Here is a 24,955-nt window from a genome sequence, read left to right as displayed (position 1 = left end):
AGAGAAACTGAGAGAGTGTTTTGGAAAGAAGTTTTTTTTTTTTTTAAATGATGTAATTGGGCCTGCTAGACAACCCCTGTGTTTCCAATGTTCCCTGAGTCTTCTCAAATGCTGGGTTCTAATAATATAATCTTTTCCTTTGTCCCTAGAGCTTAATGATGTTAGTTACTTTCTATTGATATCAATCCTTAGATTACCCCTTTATTCCAGCTTGGCTTTTTACTTCTTCTGTCATCTCCATAACAAATTCTTCATGTTAAATTTCTTAAACACTAAATATTTAAATTATTGATCTTGTTATACACATGTACACACACACACACACACACACACACACACACACACACACACTTCTTTCAGCCTTTAGTTTTAAAACATTTAAAAAGCATACTATATAAACACATATTGAATGGAAGAAAGAATGTTCCTCATAAGTTGTTGACTCCAAGAAGGAAAGCTGATATGCTAATATAGTCCATTACAAAAATCAAACCACATGTGTATGTCTAAATACATTTATATAATTATCATAACTACTCTTGTAGAGAAAAAATGGTATGGAAGAATAACTACTAAGAGGGGAAGTTAGGAAGAGAGAGATGTGCAAATTGCAGGAAGGGATGCTGTAAATTTTACTCTAATTATAATTATGTTGTTTGGATTTTTTTTCTCTTATCATTTGTAATTTCACAAAACAAAATTAAGAATAGGTAATAAAGTATGTATTGATTTGTAAGGAGAACTGTCTGAAAGCAAAGATAATTCTGCTGCAGCACTTGCTTTGAAATGATAATCTGTTACAACATGATTGGAGAATTTAAGCATGCCATCTTTGCTGATTTGTAGTTTTGTCAGTGAAAAACATCAGGTGAATTTTGAAAACTACACCCTTATACTGAACTGAAAACCCACATGGTTTAGGACTGCCCAAAGTGTGAGCTCATGAACACACATAAGCACACACTTCTCTTATACTTCTTCCATTGTCCTCAGCTCACTTATGTTATCATGAACCATGACATCCACATATACATACATGATGTTATAATTTTCTATTTGACTACAGATAATACTTCTTCTAACATATCATAATAATTCTTGCTTGCACAGTCCACTTCCACAAATTTCAGGCCTATTTCAATGCAAACACTATATTTATTGTAGTACTTATGGTGTCTTTACTATGCAATGTGTAAAAATGTGCTACTATTTTTATTATGTGCTAATATTTTTTTCTTGTGGGTAATTATGAAATTTTTGGTTATCATACCATAATCTTATTTTTCTCATGAGTCCTGTGATTTGTATTGCATACTTTTTTTTATAGTATGGTGATTTTTAGGAGAATATATGTGATATTATAGCAGAACTGACTATTATATGTTCTAAAATGTTAATAGTGTCTGAGTGTTAATTTATTTTATCGCTTATGTATGGTTTCTATTTTTTAACATGATCATGTATTAATAACTTCATTAAGTTACTGTTTCAAAGATGAGATGGTAGTTAAAGATTATCACAGCTCTTTGAGGTAAAAGGTTGTGGCTGTTCTGGCAAGCACTTCACATTCACTGGAGATGCAGCCAATTAATTACCCTCTAGTCTACCTAAAGGCTCCAATCACTTAAGTGCTTTCTAGAAGACCTCTGTTTCACAGAAACAGCTGGCAGCTTCTTTAGTCAGAGAGTCCCCATAAGTGCTAAGGAGAGTAGAGAAGCCAAGATGAACCAAGTTTCTTTTAAGCAAAGTTATACAGTAAGCCAAATGCTCCTAAATTGGGTTGCAAACATTCAAAAGTTAACATGATTAAGATTTAGAAATATGTAGGCAATAATAAGCCTAAATTCAGTGCTTACTGACTTTGAAGCTTTCATTAAGTAGAACACCCTGACCCTCCATGAAATAGAATTCTTTGAAGAGGCTACGGATTTAAACACATTTTGAGTTTCAAACCAGGAAGAAAAAATAAAACAACCTAATTTTCCTGATAAGCTCTGACTTTTGAACTTCTATGCACTTTTCCAGAGTGAACTTTCACCCTTCATCGTCTCTCCCTACCGGCTTTTCCTTTCTAAGGCACAATTTTCTTTTGGTTTTTGATTTTTTTGTCTTTAATCTTTTCTTTTTTTTTTTTTTTTTTTTGTATTCAGTTATTCTGGCTACAGTCAAACTGCACTGTGAGTCTTTGATTTGGGGGACAAGTCCTCCCTTCCCTCCCCCGTATGCCCTTTCTGGGATGGTGCCCACTGAACTCTGAACTTGTTCTTGATTCTTGTTTTTGCTGTCTGCACAGAGTCTGCTGCTGGCTGGACTTTCTATGGAGCTTTGTCTCTAGCTGTTCCTGACAGAGCCTTGTGCTGTGCTGCACATCTCGACCTCTTTGTTCAGCCTCTGGCTTCAACCACTGAATCACAAATACTCTCCAGCTGGGAATCAGAGGAGGGCAGGAATGAAGAATCCAGAAGTCCAACAGGATGTTTCCATTTCCCAGGGTGTTCGCATGATGTTTTACATGATGAAGCCCAATGAAACTTCATTCCAAACTCCAGAAGAGGTGCCTGATTACGTTAAAAAGGTGAGACTATGCTGAAAGAGGCAACCTTACTCTTTTCTTAATAAGAAGTAAGGTCAACTTAAGCCTGGGGATTTATTCACTTTCATTCTTCAAGTTATTATGTTCTAATAAAAATAATTCAATTTCTTAAAGGCATAAAGAAAAAGAGGAATTTCTACTTCAATTAGATTTTCATACAATATCCATTTTTGTCTCTGAATTCCCCTTCTTTATGTGTTATTCTAGAATATGATAAAAAATTTGAAAGTTTTCCTGGACACCATAGCATTGCGCTTTTAGCGGTTGGAAACTTAGTGTCAAATAGTTGCACCACATCAATAAACTTTGTAACAATTTTATTTTAAGATGTTTAACTTGCTCACCACCTCCAGAAAAGAATTTCCTCTTTAACTTGGTAGAATTTTGCAGAATGAAGGATATGCAGCTTGACTCAGTCCAACTCTGACTTCCTAGATTTGAACTTAAACCAAGTTTTCTTTGAAACTCTCAATCGTTCAGAGGCACTTTCCACTTTTGGTTCCTGGCTATGATTGGAAGTGGAAATATCCAGAATTAGAACTTGAATACTGAAGTTCCCCACCCCGTCAAGTTGTTCCTGCAACACTTGCTAGTTTAGGCCAGGAATAGAAAAAAAAAAAAAAAATGACATCAGAGAGTATGTTCTCCAGAGTTCAGTTCAGAAAACTTCACAATTCATGATCAACTTCCAAATAAATGAAACCCATATTGTTTTCAAATTTTGGTATTGCTTTTCCTTTTTTATTTTTAAAGAAATTTGTGTTACTCATCTTCATAAGTCATTATATTATAATGTCAAACCTAATCCAATATTTATTCATCAATAGTACTGCCTTAATGGCATAAAATAAAACAAAATAAAATATTATTATTGCATACAATAATATTAAAACCAATGTATGAAACTTTGATGGAGTTTTGAACAAAAATGGGAAATTGCTTTGTTCTCTGAGGCTCTCAGAAGAAAAGTATTCTGCTCTTTCAATTTCATCATTCTAGTAATTCTAACATAAGAAACTAGAATTGAGTTCATTCTTAAGGAAATCTGCTTAATGTGAGTCTAGTCACAAGTATATGATAAATTTTCAATTATTTAACTTATATTAAAGGTATTTTCTGGAACTCAGTATCTGTCCTTCCTACTTTTGTTATTTTCCTGGCACAATTATTGTGGTTATATCTGTGGTTGTATTATTTCATTTTCAAGTTTGATGTTAGAATTTAATTACACATCTAGTGTATGCCCCAAATATGCTAGATCTGTTTGCCTATCAAATGGGAAAAGATCCTCTAGGATAGGTGCATGTATGTCTCCTGCTGGGTCTCCTAATTATGGAAGGAATAATTAGAAAATATAGAAGAATTTCATATAGAACACAACAACCTCTCTTTTTTTTAATTTCCTTTGCAGGCAACTCCATTTTTCATTTCCTTGATGCTGCTTGAACTGGTCATAAGCTGGATTTGCAAAGGGAAGCCACCAAGTCGCTTGGATGATGCTTTGACATCCTTGTCGGCTGGTATTCTGTCTCGGCTTCCAAGGTGAGTTAGATGGTTTAGCAACAATGAATGAAAAAACAAACAACAACAACAAAACTGAACACCTCCAAGCGTGTAGAGGAAGGGACTTGCTTATTTCCATGTATTTCCCCAAATGATTCAGTTCTTGTCATTGTTTACATTTTTGCCATTTTGTTCATCATAGTTTTGTTTTGTTTTGGCATTTTAAAAAAATATTATTTATCTTGATTACTGAATTTCTTGTCTTTGCCTAAAGTGAGTCCTTCACTTGCCTTAATGAGTTATAGTCTAATTTTCTATTGAAAATTTTATTTTGTTCTAGCCTAATTTCATAGATAGCTTCCTGAGCTGCAGACATTCCCCAGGAAGTCACTTAAGTCTCTGGATTATTATAAAAGTCTCCTACTTCTACCTCTAGTATGACCCCATTGGCAGCCAAACATGTCTATCATCTGGATTTAGTAGAAATGCTTCGCTGGTTCTAAATTGCTTTGAGAACAAAATAAAAATCCTAAATGGAGGGCTTTCTCTCTCTAGCCTTGCTTTTGATTCCTCTGCTTTCCCATCTCTTTATTCTGTCATGCTTTGCTGTTTGGTTTTGCCTGCATACCATAGGTGCTTTGTTTTGCCTGCAAAGCCATCCATGTGGCCACTTCTAAGTCATTTCTTGGGTCTAACCAAATGCACTCTTCTGAGCAAGCCTCGTCTATTTTCCAATTCTTTGTTAGGCAGCACTGTTGTCCCATGGTTTCTCATGCTTGCCCCAGGTTGGTCCCATGAACTCCTATGCTCACCTCAGGTACAGGATAATGGCTTGGCATGATGTTCACCTGTTTTCCTCCCACCCTCTCTGATCACTTGCATACAACTTGGGAACAAGAGGTGTACTTATCTAATAGTTTTATTTCAGATGCCTGGCATGGTGCCTGGTATGCGGTAAAGTTTAGAAAATAATATTCTTAGTGAGTTGTGTTGATGATAATTGGATAATGAAGGGAGTAAGTAGTAGTAAACAATAAATGCCCTGCTGTTTTAGGAAGAGTAAAATATGATGTATTAAGGGAAAACCCAGAGAATGGAGGGCATCTTCTTTGCATAAGGATTAATTAAAGAAGCAGAGGTCCTCAGAAATCTGTACTCTGGGCTGCTGAGGAATGTTCACATTTCAGCTTCCCAGGCCTCGCTTCTTTTACTGCTTTAAGACCTTTACTTCTGACCAGTGCTCATTGCTTTGGAATGTTTCTCTGAACCACCTAGTGGGAAACTAAGGTGGATTTTTAAAAATGACATTAAAATTTTAATATATCTGAGAAAAGGTGAAGTGACATCATATAATTTCATAATACGCTCTAGATAGAAGTTAAATCTTAAAACATCTCTCAAGTGTTATTCCGAGAAAAGTAGATTTTTAGGTAAGGTAGTAATATTAGTAATAATAACTCTGAAAAATCACTGGTACACTTGCAGATTGCAGTTAGAATCAGAGGAAGAGAGTCTCCAGTTATTTGCAGTTGTTTCCCAGCTTACTTTAAGGATGGATTTAAAATTATAGACAATTTCTTCCATTACACATATCTCCTGGGAACAGAAATGAACATGTATGTGTTCAATATACTCAGGGATATATAGATTTGTATGTAGATCTATTTATTTAAAAAATTCAGTTTGTGCCAGGTATGGTGGTGGCATGTCTGTAATCCCAGTGACTTGGGAGCCTAAAGTAGGAGGATAGCAAATTCATGGCCAGTCTCAGCAATTTAGCGAGGTCCCAAGGAACTTAGCAAGAACCTGTCTTAAAATAAAAAAGTAAAAAGGGCTGGGGATGTGGCTCAGTGGTTAAATGCCCCTGGGTTCAATCCTCAGGAACCACTGCCTCCCCACAAGAAAACCCATTTGTTACTGTAGTTCATTCTGAAAATAATTAAGTGTACAGGTTATTGGAAATCAGAAGGTTGATCAACTATAAAAATCACTTGATAACTGAGAAGAACCCAGCAGGTGCAATTATAGATCACATATTTTGCCGATTTTAAATAAAATTGTTGGGAGCATAGAGAGACAGCAAAGTAAATGAATTCAGCATGTCTTTTACTTTTTCAAATTTGACTTTCACTGCAAATGAAACTAGATTGTTCTGTTATCATAACATTGTAACTACTATAAGCACAAACTGTATCCTTAGTACAATATTTCTGCTCAGCAGTGTGACTTAAAAAGGTACTGGATTACAAAAGAATCAAATACTTTTATGAAAACACACACAAAAAGGGACAACACTAATTTCATCCTCTACACCTGAGAGAGAGAGAGAGAGAGAGAGAGAGAGAATAAGGAAACAGAAGGAAAGAAAGGAACCAAAACAAACCAGTCCTTCGGGGATAGAACATGAAGTTCTCTTCCTTTCTGCACTACTCATAACATTCCTTTAGCTAACACAAACTGTTAACTCCAGTGCCCTTTTAAGAAAAGGTAAAAGGTTATGAACTTGAATTTGGCGAATATTTTCTATAGCTGTATTTCAAAAAAGAACAGCAAAGTGCTCCTCCCCCCCCATAAAGAGTAATATGGGTAGTTTTTTGTTTTGCAAAGAATTTCATCTTCCATAACCTTTTACCTGAAAGATAGATGAAAGCAAATTATCTGCAAGTGAAATTTTAAAATACTTTCTTCTCTTTTTTATATTTATGCTATCAAAGAAAAGGTGTAACCAGAAATGGAAAGCTGATTCTCAGGATCCACTCCACTCAATCCTTTCTTAGAGGGAAAAAAAAAAAAAAAGAAATATGAAGGGGAAGTTGACATCAACTCTTACAACAGTATTTCAGCTGAAGCCACAGCATCAAGGGGAATCCCTGTGCAAATCATTAACAGCTGAGGGTTAGATTAACACAGCATTGATCGTATCCCCTCCCAGGGACTAATTTCATTTTCTATGCTAGCGACAAGGGCTTGCCACATCCTTAAAATATGTGATTGCTAGAAAAAAAAGTACTATGCCATTTATTAATTCACTTGTGAAGAACTGTGCTTTGGATATTAATTGTAAGTAGGCATGTGGCTTCTGACAAAAAAAGTGGAAATCAAAATGAACATGTTTTTCCTCTTTGCCATTCATGGAATGGAAATGTTGTATGCAGACATTGAAGAAAAGCAAAGTTTATTTGAAGATCTCAATTAAATGATTACATAAAATTTGAAGTGTCTTAAAGATTGATAGATTACTTATCACATTCATAAAAAAGAAACATGCTGCACCTTTCAAATATTTATATAAGGAAAAATATTAACCACGGACAAGATTATGTCTTGTTTACAAGCCTGTCGGACAGACCATGATCTGTAATAAAAGTTCATCTGTCCTAAGAACCAGATTCTGGGTATTCCTGCATCTGTTTTGCTCTTCTGAAACCCGGTAGGCAGATTTCCTAATCAGAATCTTGTCCTGATCTTATAAATAGATATTTCTATTTATACTAGTTAAATGTAATTTATCATGGAGATAATCTGCTTTTCTGTCAATTACTTGTAAATTATGACCATAAAAATTAAATTTGATCTAACAAAATATATACAAAATTTATTTTTAAAAAAATGTTATCTAAAACGTGACATATTTTGCTACTGATTTAAATGTTAATAAGCAAAAAATAATCACATCTTTTTTTTCCCCTTCTTGTTTAAACAGAACTCAATTTCCAATCCTTCATTAGAGAAGTGGGACCTCAATTTGTTACTTCCTTCCAATGTTTCTGCTTCCATAAATTGCATCCTCCCAAGAGAAGTTTTATTCCCGATATAAATATCTACAGTATGTTTGTTTTTAAAGGGTTCATTTATTCTGTTGAAACAGCAGATTATAAATCAAATTGCAATAGGTTGGAGGGATAATTTAAGTAGGTAAATTTTCAAATAAGTTGGGGACACTCTACTTTTAATACATATGGGTCACTGCCAATTTTTAGTATGGAACTAGCTCTGCAGTGTTCAACCATACATATGCACATTTTTACTGGCCATGCTTGCTGTGGAATTTTCCATTCCTGACAAAAACATTTCAGTTCATCAAAAAAAAAAAAATTAAAGAGGAGGAAATTAAACTACTTTGAAATACTTTAGACTCCTTAGGGTGGGGCCGGAAAAAAAAGAAAAATTGTGTAGTGGGTTTTTATACTACACATTAGCATCAGGGGCAGTGCTACATTTGGCAACATCAGACTTTAACAAATGAGTGTTTATCATTTTGGATGATGAAGTTAATAAGCAGTATTCACTGTTAAATCAGAGGTAAGTATGTATATATATGATTACATGACTGGAGTAATTCTACAATCACGTACAACCGAAAGAATGAGAAGTTGTACTCCATTTATGTATGACATGTCAGAATGCATTCTGTCATGTATACCTAATTAGAATAAATTACAAAATTATAAAACTGAAAAAAGATCAGAGATAAGTGGATTCATGTAATGTTAAGAAAAATAACTTATAAATATTAAATGTTTATTCAGAAAATAATTTGAAACACTTTTAAAACATCTTGTAAAGAAATTTTTATTTTAAAAAATTGTTGGTCACATTTTCTGGGAAGAATAACTTATTTCCTCTTAACTTTTACATTACAAGTCTTATACATAAGATTTTGTCTTTGTTATTAATTATGTAACCTTAAAGATTACAGTGAGACTAACCACTATGCAATCTTCATAGATTATTCAATAGAGTAATACATTTTCCTGTAAAGAATATAGTAAATTTATTTTTTCCAAAAATTTACCTCATTGTGTTTATAAACATTATAACTTTATGGTTGTTGTAAAAAAAATTATATTATAACTATTTTAGAAATGTAATTTATCACTAAGAAATTGTAGTACAGATTTTTTCTGTTTTCAGGAGGTAGAAGTTTTATTATCTATCTTACTATTACTGAGCAAAAATCAATATTCCACTAGATGGAGCAAAAGTGGCAGACTGCTTTACAGACAAGCAGTGCAAATTTTTGGGTCAGTTTTAAGAGATTTTGAATAAATATATAATGGAATTTCTCAGAAAAATCTATGTATATAATTATATGTACATATACATATATTTCAAAATATTTGTTCATACTTATTTATTACCCATGTTTTCAAGAATCTTTTTAATTGGTCCCATTAAATATTCATTTATTATCTAGCTCACAGAACAAGGCTATTAGAAATAAGAATATCTAATTTATTTCTATCACTTTTGTATAACTGGCTAAATCAGACAGTACACACAGTTATAATCATAGTTATTAAGTAGTATAAGTTGTTGGATGCCTTTGAGTCTGGAAATAATTCTTACTCAGAGTTGCTTTGAAATGTTAACTGTTTACAATGGGAACATTACATTAAATTTCACTTGTTTTTCTTACTTATTGGAGTTTGAGAGTATCTGACAGCTAGATAATTTTAGGATTCATTTATCCTAATGTTCTCATATCCTAAATTAAACCCAAAGATACTGAAAAGCTGAATGATATGTTCAGTGTCACATTTCTACTCGCGGTAATTGCAGATTCAGGCTGAGATGACGTTGAAAACTAATGAAGTTTAAAATTCTCCATTTCCAAATAATATTTATTTCAACTTACTGAATATTTTAAATCTCAACATTATAAATGAACTTTTAAAAGAAAAAATACAGGTCTTTACTAAATACAAATGTATACCTTATTTGATTTTTACAGTAATTGAACTTTGAGAGGACAAATTTTGAGTAATGAGATAAAATATTTTATAAAACACATAAAGAATCATCACACTAGTTAGAGAAGTAAGCGAGTTACCTTTCATTTGCAAAAAGACTTATCTCTGATCCAAAACCACCTGTATTTGGGGGAGTCTATGAAGAAATAGGACAATGGGAGAAGAGCTTGTTTCTACATAGGGTACTGATTAGAGAATTCTAATGTCTCTTTATATTCACATCATTTTCTTGGTCTTACATCCAAACTTAATGCATAAATGGTATCTAGTATTTGTAATTTCAAGGCTCTGTGTTACCCAATATTCCATCTTTGTGAGATAAAGTAAGCTCACTATGTATATACACATATGTTTTATGCCTTTTCTCACAGGAAGGGGTTTAGAGAGTTGAAGTTTGAATTCCAGAGTACAGAGTCATACATAGGGTTTCAGGGTTGATAAGGGGGCAGAGGAATTAGGAAGAAAAAAGAAAGGAGATTTGGCTTTGATTCAGGGTCTGGTGGGAACAGTTTTGAGACTGTAGGTGCTATTTCCTGCAATCGAGGACTTTTCAGAGATTGATAATCATTTCCCATCTGTATCACTTTGGTGACTTGTCTTTAGTTGTGGGCACTGCATGGTTATTCTTTCATGTGAATAATGAAACAGTATCATATTCATTGTGCTGATAGAAAACAGGGAATACAAGTCCCACTTCTTCTCCCCTCTTTCCCTCACATTGAAGAAAGTTTGTTCCATGCTAAGTGTGAAAAAAAAAAAAAGGCTTGACTATACTATGTCAGACATATTTCAACTAGATTTGTGTCAACCCTAATAAGTCAGTTGACAGAGTAATAAATTGGGTGACTGCTCAAGACCTGGCACCTGTACAGGAAATAAATAATTTCAATTACAAGTAGGTTCTGTTTACTTTATTTAAAAAAAAGTTTTTCGAGGACCCTCTTTTATTGAGATCTTGGTATCTTAATGACTATTTTAGTTGCCATTGAAACTCACAAAGAAGATAGAAGAAAATGTAAATGATATACATAAGAGAAACTTCATGAGGCAGGTGATTTTTTGCTCTGTTCAACAACATGCCCTGTGTCTCATGCTGTGCCTGAAACTTAGTGGGCTTCTAATATAAGTAATTTGAATGATTGAATAAATCCATGGATGGATCTGCTTTGATCCCACGTACTGAAGTGTACATAACAATATGTAGATATTTCAACTTCCTGTTGCATTTTCTGTTTTAATTTTTAATGTCTTCTGTCTAGAATCATTGTTTTTTAGCACAGGTTATGAGATGTAGACAACTTTGCTCTCCAGGAAACATTTGACAATGTCTGGAAATGTTTTTGGTTGTCATAACTGATGTGGGAAATGATGCTACTGAATCTAGCAAATAGAAAACAGGGATAAAGCATACATTCTATAATGCATAGGACAAGCCCTCATATCAAAAAATTATCTGGCCTTAAATGGCAACAGTTGCACGGTTAAGAATCTCTGCTTTATAGAAATTATCATGTTGAACCATATAAAGTTGATAGTATTTATGATTTGTTGACTAAAACATGAATTTTATATGGTTAATACTCCAATAATTGCCATAGAGAGCAATTTTAAGATTTCACAGTTGGAGTAAATGTTTGTGGAAGACAGTGTCCTACAATAAAGAATTGTCCTGACCAAATGTCAATAGCATACAGATGTCAATAGACTTGGTAATACATGGAGATACCAATCAAGCTAACAATCTTTAAGATAAAATTTCTTCTAATCCTCACCTTGACAAATATCCTTGATAAATACTTGAAAGGCAGTCATTAAATTTCCAGTTCGTAGATTTCCCAGAGTTCCAAAACCAATTGGGAACCCCTGGCTCAGGGTATGCCCTGCCCCATGGAGGATGGCACATGCATGGACACCCCAGACGTCTTGTCACAATTCTGCTTGTCTACATGTCCAAAAACAGTCACTGTTGGGCACTGTTGGTCAGGTCTAAGAATCACACACATGCAGAAGTTTGTCCTCAGGAAGACTTTATGAGGAAAGGGTTTCAAGGAAGGCCAGAAATCCATTTTATCGCGGGATTCTCGTGCATTCAGACATGGCTCAGGTTGAAATTGTGTTAAGGATAATCAGTTCCTTTGGGTTAAGGACTTCACTCGGACAAAACTTACAGCTATGTAATCTAAAATTTCAAATTGAGTTTTAACATATGGCGATGTATAATTCTGGTCAAAATGGTAAGCACTTGGTGTTTATGAGTTATGCATATTAATGCCATTGTGAAGTAGCCTAAAATTTGTTTTGCAGATTAAATAATAATAACTTGAAACAAAGAATATGTTTTATTTTAAAGAAAAGGTGGTAAATCATGATTAAAGTCATATCATAATGGAACTCAAGTATCTTATTCATAATTCATAGAAACTGGACCTATAAAGAAAATACTATTAAAATGAGGAATTTTAATAATATAGTAATCTGATCTGATGCTTTAATTTTCATCTGAAATTATAATATTTAAGAATTTTCACAGAAAGTTGAAAAACAAATTTGTTGGTGGCTTATAACTAAACTTTATTAGATAGAATAATTATTCTATATTCTAATAATAAATAGAAAACAAAGGCAATCCACTCACATTTATTAAAGTAATAATAAAACAAATAGTTATATTGAATCCAATCTTAAATTTCATCACAGAAAAAAAATTTTAAAATGCTATATGAAATTAATGTATTTTATTTATGTTTTTGGAAAGTTATTTAATTAAAAATTTGATAGATGGCAAGGCATGGTCTATTATTCAGTTTTAAAAACAATTATTTCAACTATGGTTGTATGCATCTATTTTAACTATATTTGTATATCTTTATATTGTATTTCTCTAACATTCTGAAAGCTCTAATTTTTATTCCTTAAGTGAGATATTGAAATGCTTTAAAAATCCAATATATGATACTAAGTACAACATCTACAAAACACAAAATATGTGTGAAAGAAAAGAAGGAGGTAGGAGAGGAGAGAGAATAGAGTTAGAAAGAAGCTATTTTAATCTGAATGTAAATTTTATGAATCAACATATTTGAAGGAAGCAGGCAATTTGCAGATGACTTAAAATATGCCCTATATTTTTCTGCCTTTTATATTTCCTTTATGCGCCATGTTTACTGTGTTCTTTATTAAACTTTAGAAATAACAGTCAAAGAACATTGTTTTTGTCATGTATATTTTGTATGGGTTCCATGAAAAAGTTATTTTGAGGGACATAAAAAAGGAATGGTCTCCTGAATTCCTTGAAATTTAGAGTACAAACAACTAGTATCCACAGTGGCTATGAAACAGAAGGATATAAAGAGAATCATTTACCATGTAGTAAGCCCATAGAAGAGATGAAAAAGCAAGAAGAAGCAGAACAGTGAAATAGTTTAACTTTTACATATGAATACATTAATTGAAAATGTTTTCTGAAATGTTTTAGCATAATTGGGTATCTAAAATGGGGATAATCATTGCTTGTGAATCTTCTTTTCCAGACTATTTTTCAGGAGCATTGAAGTGACCAGTTACATTTATATCTGGGAGAACTACAGGCTTTTCAGTTTGCCTTGGGATTCTCCATGGACTTGGTATTTCACCTTCTTAGGAGTTGATTTTGCCTATTACTGGTTCCATCGCATGGCCCATGGTAAGTGAAAATAAGACTTTCTGCTAATTTTTGCTGAAGTGTTTTTGATAAATAGTAGGCATTCAGTAAATATTTATTGAATAAATAAATAAAATAGTATACATAATATAAAGATTGAAAATTTAAATGGAGACCATCTGAAGCCATTTTTCAATAAAAAGATAAACATTTTTACAAGTACATTTGCCTCATGATTCTAAGTTTTACAAAGTTTAGAAAGTGATGGTTATGCATTATTTTGCAATGGGTTGCCTTCCATTGTTTTATTACTGAAGACTTTGTAGAGACTATAGACAATTTCTCAGAATGTCCAAACTCTCAATTATGAGGGGTCACTTAGAAAAACTGTGTTGCAGCATGGAATTCTAGGTTATGTGTGCTGTCAAAATGAGCTTGATTCAATTTCTTGGCAGCACTTCCACATTACGAATGAAAATGCAATCAGCTAGGCATTGACCATAACGCACTTCAGTGTTACTATAGTTTCGCAAAAATTCTCATTTAATACAAAGCCCTTTTACTGCCCTGGTTCAATGATTTTGCCTTTTGGGATTCTTAGCTATACCTTCCAAAGAAATGTTTTGCTTCAAAAAGGGAAATGGAAAAGCAAGGGCCAGGTCTGGGTTTGAACTTCTATAGGGATAAGTGGGAGTTAAGGATAATTGTAGAACTAAGGTGAGCAAGTGGTCTCTGAGGAGAAAGAAGGCATGCCAAAGCAGTTCTGAGGGGAACTTTGGGGAAGTACTAATTTTGCAAAACCATTGAAGAACAGAACTCAGGATTCCAGTGGGTGGTTGGGTTGAGTGGGTGGGGAGGAAGGAAGGAAGAGGAAGAAACCTGGAATAATAATAAAAAGTAGATGGGAGATGGAACGAAGAGACCCGGATCAGAGTTATGTGTGTAGGAGTACGTGCGGCCACATATCCTTCCCAAGGAAAGGAGAAGGAAATAGGAGGAGCGTGGCCCAGTGTTATGCTTAAGGCTGCTGAACCTTAAATATAACATTATTTTTTAAGCACTTTAAACATGTGCATTTAATGAAATTATAAGAAGCGCTAATTCACTGAAATAATTCAAAGTAAATGTAAGTTAGAAAATGTTATTACTTTTGCATAGAAGAACCTTTGTCTTTGTAAATAAGAGGTCAGCTCCTGACATTATTTCCCTGTATATAAATGCAAGGGGAGACTCCCAAGTACAACAGGGTTAAGAATAAAAATGGCTTATGTAGTAATCTATTTGTATTTTATTGCAAAGCAGTAGTTTTCTCCATAAAATGAACTTATTGGCAATCTTCCTCATATTCTATGCAACAAATGGGTACTCCAGAAAGACTTCACATTGTATTATTTAACAGGAACCTTCTAATAGCATACTGTCCTGTACAGATGTGTTTGTTTGGAAAATCTGCAAATTTGCTTAGTCTTTGAAAGCCCATTATGACAGGAAACAAAGACCCAACAAAATATCCCTAAATATAAAACTTTTTAAAAATATGTTGATTGTAAGTGCTCTTACTTAGGGAAGAGCAATAAAATAAAATAACATATTAAAAATGTGGAATCAAGGCTATTTAAAGTATGCTTCCCATTAGAATATTTTGAACTGAATCCAGTGAAGGAGGCAGGCACTAAAAAAAAAAAAAAAAAAAAAAAAATTGAAAACCTTCTGGAAAAACACTCACAACCTTCAGGCTATGGAGACTAATCATAATTTCAAAGACTTTTGACTTGTAATGGAAAACTAGTAGGAAAAATTAGGTAGTTAAATTGTCAGCCTTCTATATGATAGTTGATTTTAAATTTTACATGCAAATAATAATGAAACATATTAAAATAGGTTATTAGAAATCTAGAAATACAAAAGGATAAGAAAATCTTGCAATATCAGATTTCATGAGCCTCAAGGATTACTGAGCCCAAACTGAACAATTGATCAGATTTATTCAACTGAAAAAGTTTCAACAGCTCCCAAATCCAAATGTCATTTAAAATATAGCAAGAAAAAAAGTAAAACTTTTTCTACTTATCATATAAATTTCCTTCCACTACTCTCAATGAAATGATAAAATAAAAACATTCTGCATTTGTTAACATGTTAAGTGCTATGAAAATTGAGGAAAAAATGTTATATACTTTAAATACTGTTTTCATATGCATATGGATTATTTAGTAACCCACATCATTACTAGGTGCTTGTTATAGTTTGTGTTGCTGTTATTGTATGGCATACATGTAACATTTTATACCATTAGGGGATAGTTTGATAGCAGTGGAAAAGAACTTACACTCAAAAATTTGAACTCTGTCTCTATTTCTATGGGAAAAAAAAACCAGAGGGATATTTGGAGATGTGTGTGTTCTTTATACTTCATTCCTTTCCCTCTGGAATAAAAAAGACATTGTTAATTATCACAACCTCTCATACAAAAGCAAGAGTAGCACAGGGATTTCTATGGATTGCTTTGATGACTTTAGAAATATAGAATGATAAAGCTAAACAAGACTTAAATTGAAAGTAGCTTCTTGCTTGCTTATCCTCCATTACATAAGGGTGTGTTATTTGTCTTTGTGCTTCCTATTAGTTATATTAAATATGTAAGTGAACCAGTAAATATTTTTAAGGGAATATTTAAAAATGAATAATCACTCCTGGGGGAAAAAAAGAATGAGGACTCAAGAGTGTTGGTAATAGAGTATCTCTTGCCTTGGGTGGTGGTTACATGTGTATACCGAGTGGGATAAGTTTTGAGTTATTTGTGTGTAGATGCCCTTCAACAGACAAATGGATAAAGAAACTGTGGTATGTATACACAATGGCATATTATTCAGTCATAAAGAAGAATAATATTATGGCATTTGCAAATAAATGGATGGAATTGTAGAATAGCATGCTAAGTGAATAAGCCAATCCCAAAAAACCAAAGATTGAATGTTTTCCCTGATAAGTGGATGATGATATATATTTGGGGTGGGGGTGAGGGATGAGAGAAGAATGGAGGAACTTTAGATTATGTAGAGGGAAATGAGAGGGAGTGGGTATGAAAAATGGTGGAATGAGACAAACATCATTACCCCACGTTAATGTATGATTACATGAATGGGATGAATCTACATCGTGCACAACCATAGAAATGAAATGATGTACCCCATTTGTGTACAATGAATCAAAATGAAGTCTGTAAAAATAAAAATAAAAAAATTATCATTTGTGACTTTAAACCTAAACAGATACAGTTTGTGCCTGTATTATTACTTGTAGCCTCAGGGACTGCCAGGATCCTGGCTGACTAGATTCAGCTGCCTACTCACATAAGAAATATGTGATATGTGGAAAAAAATAAATAAATGTTTTGCCACTTGTTCAACCTGGGGGAAAGCAGCTAGATTGCTTCTCTGACTGGTGCCACAGAAATAGTTACAATGACAGAATCAAAGGCCAGGCAATACACATATGCAGATTTTGTTAGCCTGTGCTAGATCAGCCTGGGCAGAGGGAAGTCCCCATTCTTAGCTTCCTTAGCATCTCTCAGGCCAGGGTGGGGACAACTCTTCAGTCTCACTCTTTGTATGAGGAAGCTACTCTCAAGTTTAGAGGGGCCCCATCTTTAGTCTGTTTCAGGATGGGTTTCCACATTCAAGAATGGAGCAGGTATGAGCATGCCAGGTATTGATTCCTCTCAAATCTACCCTTCTGATTCCTCCCTTGTGTTGTCAGGGCTGGACACTGTAAACACTTCTCCTTTGCCAGCTGACCTGATATTAGGCCTTGCCAATTTAAGGGGTTGAAGAGATACTATAAGGCCAGGATTTTGCTTCCACTTTTCAGAGGGCTACTTTTTCTCCATTGTTCAACATACTGTTGTGTAAGGGACCGGGTACTATTCACTTCCTGAGCAACCACAGGTGACATCCTCTGTGAAGATTCTTTGCCTTTCAGGGACCACATCCATTTTTCTGGGACCCACATACTCTAGCAATTTTCCTGTTGGTATTTCCAGAATTCTGATGATTTCCAGAATTCTCCTGATGGTAGTCACAACCTCTCCAGAGTTACCCAAGTCTCAGACTTGATGGTGGTGTGTGTGTGCATGGGGCAGGTAGGAGGAAAGGCTCTTCTAAATCTGCAAGTACTTGCCTTGTTCTTTCTCCCTCAACTTGTAGGCAGTAATTCTGTTTTTCATTTGATACTTCTGAAGCACAATAATACTCCTCTACTTCTTTTAGTACTGAACTACATTTTGTTCTAGTTATAATCCTTTATACTAATGGTTCCTTAATAAAATTGTTGGTGTGATTACTATCTTCTGATCTGACTCTAAATTGGACACAGTCATTATCCAAGTATTGTTGTAAAAGACAAAAAATTAACATTTACTCAAATAAATGTTTGTCCATTATGAGGCATTGATTATGCATTTAGTCTTTAAAACAATTTTTCAGTTCCCAAATAGGAACCTATATCTATATAATGTTTATAAAAATAATCTATAAAAGCTTCTCAAACCTCAAAACTTTTACCTGACAAGTTAATTCCTTAATTCACTTTCTAAACAAAGCAAGTGATCACAGTTTTTGTGGAATTAGTCACAACTTCTTTGTGGGTTAATTAATTGAGCCTCTGTATGTGACTTCTTCAATTTTACATCATATGTTCTTTTCTGACTTGTAATTTGAGTTGAATTTAGATCATCCTTATTTCCATCAAAGTTTAAAAGGAGAAAATAATCATATGTGTTGATTAGAAATTATTTTATCTTCTGATGGTGTCAGGATTGTGGTTCACAATGAAGAGTAGATTATTTATATTCCATTGTACTTGTGCTCTTTTTTTAAAAAGATGCCAGAATATACTTAGGAAGTTTTGTGATTATCAGTCATATATTATGTTTGATGCTTTATTTAAAAAGTGTCTCATGACTTCATTCTTGTTTTATCACCGAGGCAAAGTCCACTCTGTGTTGACCTAAGTTACTGCTATTCTTCTTTCATCTCCCATAGTCCCTCAGTCTCTCTCAGCTCCTCAAAGGGGAAACGATGGTGATATTTTAGTGCATATGTATTTTAAGTGTTTCTGCTGGCAAATGTTTAACATTAAATATGAGATAGACCCTGTCTTTGAAATTAACTCAGAGGACAAGGGTTAACATTGGTGCCATGTTTCTTAGTAGGAAGAATGATGAGAACCTGGAAGGCAAATTGGTGAAAATTCTTTTTTTTTTTAATAAAGAAGACCTTTATTTTATTCATTTATTCATATGTGGTGCTGAGAATCGAACCCAGTGCCTCACGCATGCCAGGCAAGCACTCCACCACTGAGCTACAACCCCAGCCCAAGTTGGTGAAAATTCTAAGACCTCATTGGAGATTCTGAATGCCGAGTGCTCCATTGTCACATATAACCTTGGGATTAAACAACTATAATTGTGACTGAATTCAATGTTGCCATGTTAAAATGGCACAACGAGAAAGGCCACTATGTGAAGTGCTAAACGAGTACACCAAGTGAGGATTCCTACAGTAATCATCATTCTACTGTCACAAACTTCATTCATACATCTGTTCATTCATGCCTTACTTTTCCCACGAATATTGAAGACCACTGCTGTTATACTAACCCTACTCTTGGCACCTGAGATTAATTGTTTAGTGACAGATGTTGTGCTCACTGATTGTTCAGCTGTGGATCATAGATGCAACAAATTGATTACAATAATGATACGAGAAATATGAAGATGGCTATGAGTGAACTGTAAAACTGATGAAATAAACTGTCTTTCTGGTGGTCAGCAATTCTTAAATTTCCAAATTTCTGAATATGCTCCAGAGATATGCATAACAACCAATGAGATTCTGTTCAAAGGTTATATTCCTGAAATGATGGTGCTAGTAACAGTAATAATAAGGCAAATGTTATTACTACTGTAGAAGCAAGGTATATGATGGCAAAAAGCATAGATTCTGTAGTCAGGTAAACTGAATTGAACTCCTAGTATTCCACTTATTAACTCAGATTTGGGGCGGGTTAATGTATGTCTTAGTTTCCTCATCTATACAATGATAATAACAATAATAGTATATACACAGTAGAATTTCAAGGATGTATAAAAGAGGAAAATTTAGGAAAGTGACTGATATATGGCAAATACTATGTGTGCTACTATTAATATTGAATTGGTGTTTATTATAGCATCAGGGACTGGATTATGTGATTTACAGTAATACTATGACCCATTCTATGTTTTATTTCCTAGAACATTCCTATAAAGTAAGCCTCAGTCATTAGTAAGAGATTCAGTGAGCCTGTATTATATATTAGGGTGTCTTGTAGTGCTGTGAACAAGTGAATGATGAGATCACATCCTGGTGACGGAAGGCAGCCCTGATGTGGCATGTATGCTGTAGTAGGATGATAAGTGGTGAAGTGTACTTTGAAAATTGTGAGTGATGGTCCCTATGGTCTGCCCAGACCTCCACTGGGCCTCAGTGAGGTGGTGATATCTGGTGGAAACTGGAATGAAATAAAGAAAGTAGCATATGCAATTATGAGGGAAGAGCTTTCTAGACAAAAAATCCTGCAGGTGCAAAGTGTTTAAGAAGCAAATGTGTTTGGTACTCTTGAGAAATTATGTGTGGAGGACACCAATGCAGAACTGAATAAAAGAAGTTAAGGAGGACCAGATTTCTATAAACAGACCACAATAAAACTGGAAAATCAATCCCCAGACTCACTATCTACTTTCTAACAGACTTATTTTGGGTATAATGTGAAGTCATTTGTAGGACTTTCAGGAAAGAAGTGACATTCATTCATTTAACAAATATTTATCAAAGACCTGCTGAGTGACCTTCACTTGTATGGACATGTGTGAACCTCAGAACTGAAAATGTTCTGTGAAGTTTCCTGCTACAATGTCCAGAAGATATGTGCAATAAGATTAGTAAAGTAGGTTATTAGAAATAGTGTTAGATTAGTGTGGGTGTTAATTTCATACAGTATGGTCCAGAATGCTTTTCTGATGAAGTGATATTTGAGCATAGTACTAAAGCTTTCTGAGAAAGTGAGTCCTGTGGTTTTGGGAAAAGGGAAGCCCAGGCAGAGGACCAGAAAGTAGAAATGACCTGAGGCAGAAGTACAATTGACTCATTTGAGGAAATGCAAGAAGATCATTGTACCTAGAATCAAATCAGAGGAGAATAAGGTTACATGGAATGTAGAGTGTCAAAGATGTGGTTCAAAGTGGGCAGAATATGGAACACTGGGTAAAAAATTGCGAAAAACAGATCACTCAGAGTGAGTTGAGACCTGAGGTGACATATGTTTTAAAACCATTTCTGTGATTCAGTGGATTTATTTGAAACTTTTCATATAATAATATAGAAATCAAATTTTATAATATACCTGTCACATGCCCATAATTTCATGAAACAGTATTTCTCCTATCTCTATGATACATGTATCTTAATCTATTTTAGTCATTATCTCACTTAAAATGTATTTTCAATATAATAAATTCATTCCATGACTCGATTTGTATTAAAAATATACTTGAATCATGAAACACTGAAAGGTCTCATTTTGAAGTAATTTCATTAACTGTTTTATTTCTGTATATTATTTATATAGAATGGTGGATTCTATTTTGGCATATGTATGTATATATGAATATATATATATATATATATATATATATATATATGTATGTATACACATACATAATTTGGTCAACGTCACTCCCCAATACCTCCCATCCTTTTCTTTTTATCCCCCCTCCCCTAATGCCCTTCATCTACTTTAGAGGTCTACCTTCTACTTTCACAGCATTCCTTTTTTTTCAATTTTTATTTTCCCACTCTAGTTTTCACATATGAGAAAAAATGTGGTATTTTTCTCTTTGATTCTGACCTATTTCACTCAAAATTGTGATCTTCAATTCCATCCATTTTCTGGAAAATAACAAAATTTTCTTCTTTATGGCTGAATAAAACTCCATTTTCTTTATCCATTCACCAGTTGATAGACAACAAGAAGGAGTACTAACTTGGCTATTGGGAATTGTGCTACAATAAACATGGCTCACAGGTACCTATAAAGTTTGCTGACATTAATTTTTTGAATAAATACCAAAGGATAGAAAACTTGGATTACATGGTAGTTCTATTTTTAACCTTATGAGGAAACTTCTTAATGATTATCACAGTGGCTGTACTAATTTACACACCCACCAACAGTGTATGATTCCCTTTTCTCCTTCATCCTCATCAGCATTTATTGTTTTTTGTGTTGTTGATGATTGTCATTATAAATGGAGTGAGATGGACTCTCAGTGTAGTTTTGTGTGCACTTCTTTGATGGCTAAAGATGGTGAATGTTTCTTCATAAATTTTTTGGCCATTTGTACTTCTTTTGAGAAATATTTATTCAGTTCATTTGCCCATTTATTGATTGGAGTTTTTGTTTGTTTTGTTGTTTGTGTGTGTGTGTGCGTTTTAAGGTTGTTTGGGGTTTTTATTTTATATTATGTTATGGATATTAATTCTCTGTCAGAAGCATAGCTGGCTAAGATTTCCTCCCATTCAGTAAGTTGTCTCTTCACTCTGTCAATTATTACCTTCTGTATGCCAAAGTTTTTTAATTTGCTGCCATCCCATTTATTGGTCCCTGGTCTTAATTCCTGAGCTATAGGGGTCTTATTCAGGAAGTCTTTATCTGTACTTGTATGTTGAAGCGTGATCCCTAGTTTTTCTTCTGACATTTGGAAAGTTTCTGGTCTTATATTTAGCTTGTATTGTATTTCAAGTCAATTTTTTACAGGGTGAGGGATAGAGCTTCCAAATCAATATTTAGTCATATCTCTTTTATTGGTACCTGAGAGGTTTTCATATTCCAGATTAATGCACTATACTAGGATATATGGCTACATGTACCTTTTGTAAAGTGAAAGAATAATACTATATACACAGATTTTTTAGATAAGTAATATTTAGAACATACATGTATTATATATATATAAAACATATATATATATATATATGTATATATATATATATATATATATATAAAATGAGTTAACAACCTGGAAATTTATTTTCTTAAAACTCTAATTGTGTTAAATAACATTCAGATTGTGTTAAATAACATTCATTTTTTTAAAGTTCATACTTCAACTTTAAAGTCTTTATCTTAGATTATGGTGCTAACCACAGACTTGGTAGAAATTGGTCAGATTCTGTATATATTTTGAAGGTAATACCAGAAGGGGTTGCTAACATTTAGAATACAGGTTGTTAAAAAAAAAAAAAATTACAGCTGCCTCAAAATTTGGCTTGACCCAATGAGTATATAGTGCTATCTGTTTGGAAGTAGACATTGATTACTGAGCAAGGGATCGATTTATCAGTTTTATTAGACCCCTTTCATACAGAAGGAAAAGGGGATCAAATAGTTGAGCAATATACCACAAAGCTAATAACTTTTAATGCTTGTTTTGAGTCACCTTTAGTGTGACCAAAGATATGGGTTGTAAAAGAAAGAGGGGAGTGAATCTCTTATCTATTGTAATCAATTTCTGAACAAAGTAAATTATTTAGGACCAGGAAGAAGAAAGATGAACTGTTTGGAGGACTCACTGATGACTTCATGCAGTTTATCATCCCTAAGAGTTTGACCTTTTGGCTTCACTCCAGCTTCACAAGAGAGTAGATTTCTTTTCTTCCACAGGAGGATATTTAAGCTGAGATCAGTTTGTGGAGACTGGAAATTTCAGTTTAAGATAGCTGGTTTCTTCAGAGGCATCTCTATTTGGCTTACAGATTGTCATTGTTCCCCTGTGTCTTCTTGTGAGCTTTCTCAGTATGTCTCTGTCTTGGTATCCCTCTTTATATAAGGGTACTGGTCATACTGGTAGGACCTACTCTAATGACCTTATTTTAACTTAGTTACCTCAGAGACCCTATGCCCGAATACAGTCAGAAACTGGAGTTTGACTTCAACATATGCATTCTTAGAAGATACCATTCACCTCATAACAACCACCCACCTGACTGAGGAAACAGTATTGTTCTTTGTCCATGATCATATAGAGAAGTGTTTCCTTGACCCCAGGAAGAGGCTGTATTTAGTGGGGGAAAAAAAAAAAAAAAAGACAGCATGATCGGAGACTTTTAGCTGCCAGTCCAATTAGTCTTTCTGAAGCTTTCTACCCTCATTTGTGATTTAGAGTAATAATCCTTTCATTTTTAGTGTTTATTAAAGTGCTATATATTTTCTTGATATTTTTTCTAAAACTTTGTAAATACCGGAAGATATTCCTCCATGCTTGTCCAAACTATAAATTAAATATAAAAATTTCAAGTTATTCATTAGAAAATTTTTATTTTTTAAGTTTGCTTAATTTCCTAATCTATTTGTTCAAACCTAAACAAGACTCACGTTAGCTTCATTTTGTAATATGTTTCTTGGGATTCTGATTGTTTTATTCCGAATGTAGAAATAGGGAGAGTGCTTTGTGAATTTACCTAACGAAGTTCATATAAAAAATAGGAATAACTTATTTTCTTATTCCATGTCTGTAAAAGATGCAGAAAAAAAAGCACAAGTGGGCAAAATGTAGAAAGTGGAAGATGCATCGAAACTCATCCCTTAGCAAAAGCCTCTGTACATGCAGAATAAGAGAATGAACCCTGGAGGCAAATTGCCTGTTTATCAATCACAGCTGTATGACTTCCTAATGGTGTCATATTGATCAAGATATGTCTTGTCTTTGTGTTTTCTTATTCCTGAGAGACAAATAACAATAGTATAAGCCCCAAAGGATTATTGTGTGGGCTAAGTGAATTAAATAGAAAAAATAAGGCAGATTTTGACATATAATAAGTGGAAAATAAGCTTCCTGGCTTCTGTTTAAATAATGTATTATACATAGTAAAATAAAACATAAAATACCATGTTTTCTATAAGTGATAGTTGATAGTAGTTTAAAAGATTATCTTACTGAAATGCATGGTTAAGTTTATTTATCTTTATGCAGTTTTTCTCATTGTTAATTAGAGATAATAATTGTACTTTATAAAGGATCTTGTACAGATGTACTATATAATTTTATCATTGAGTATAGGGACATGCGTCAGTAACATACAACTAGAGAACTCAGATTATATAAAGCAAATCATACATCAAATTTAATGAGATCATCTCTGTCTTCAATAAGATGCATTCAGAGGAAAAATGAGCATTTTAGGTCAAACCACAGATATATATAGACAACAGAGATGACTCAGAGTGTGTTTTAGGCTTGCGCTTCCATGACATGATAATATAACAGTCTTTTCTTAGATAAACAGTTCTCCACTATGATAAATAAAATTACAATGTACTTTTATTTAAAAATTTTTACTTTTCTTCAAGTGAATAGTATATAATTTG

At 33.6% G+C, this 24,955-nt stretch overlaps 1 protein-coding gene across 4 annotated transcripts in view; it reads left to right on the top strand.

Moving 5' to 3' along the window:
- The first annotated feature begins 2,293 nt into the window (after nt 1-2,293).
- Agmo (alkylglycerol monooxygenase) overlaps nt 2,294-24,955 on the top strand; it is a 366,628-nt gene continuing 343,966 nt past the window's right edge. For all 4 annotated transcript variants that reach the window (XM_047562969.1, XM_047562967.1, XM_047562968.1 and 1 more), the window contains exons 1-3: nt 2,294-2,575; nt 4,005-4,135; nt 13,380-13,531. In XM_047562969.1, the coding sequence (XP_047418925.1) occupies nt 2,450-2,575; nt 4,005-4,135; nt 13,380-13,531 (409 nt within the window). In that variant the 5' untranslated portion in view covers nt 2,294-2,449. The remainder of the gene's footprint in view (nt 2,576-4,004; nt 4,136-13,379; nt 13,532-24,955) is intronic.

The sequence above is a fragment of the Sciurus carolinensis genome, chromosome 8 (assembly GCF_902686445.1).
Source record: "Sciurus carolinensis chromosome 8, mSciCar1.2, whole genome shotgun sequence".
Classification (NCBI taxonomy): domain Eukaryota; kingdom Metazoa; phylum Chordata; class Mammalia; order Rodentia; family Sciuridae; genus Sciurus; species Sciurus carolinensis.
The sequence above is the reverse complement of the archived record's forward strand: the minus strand, read 5'-3'. Positions and strand labels throughout refer to the sequence as shown.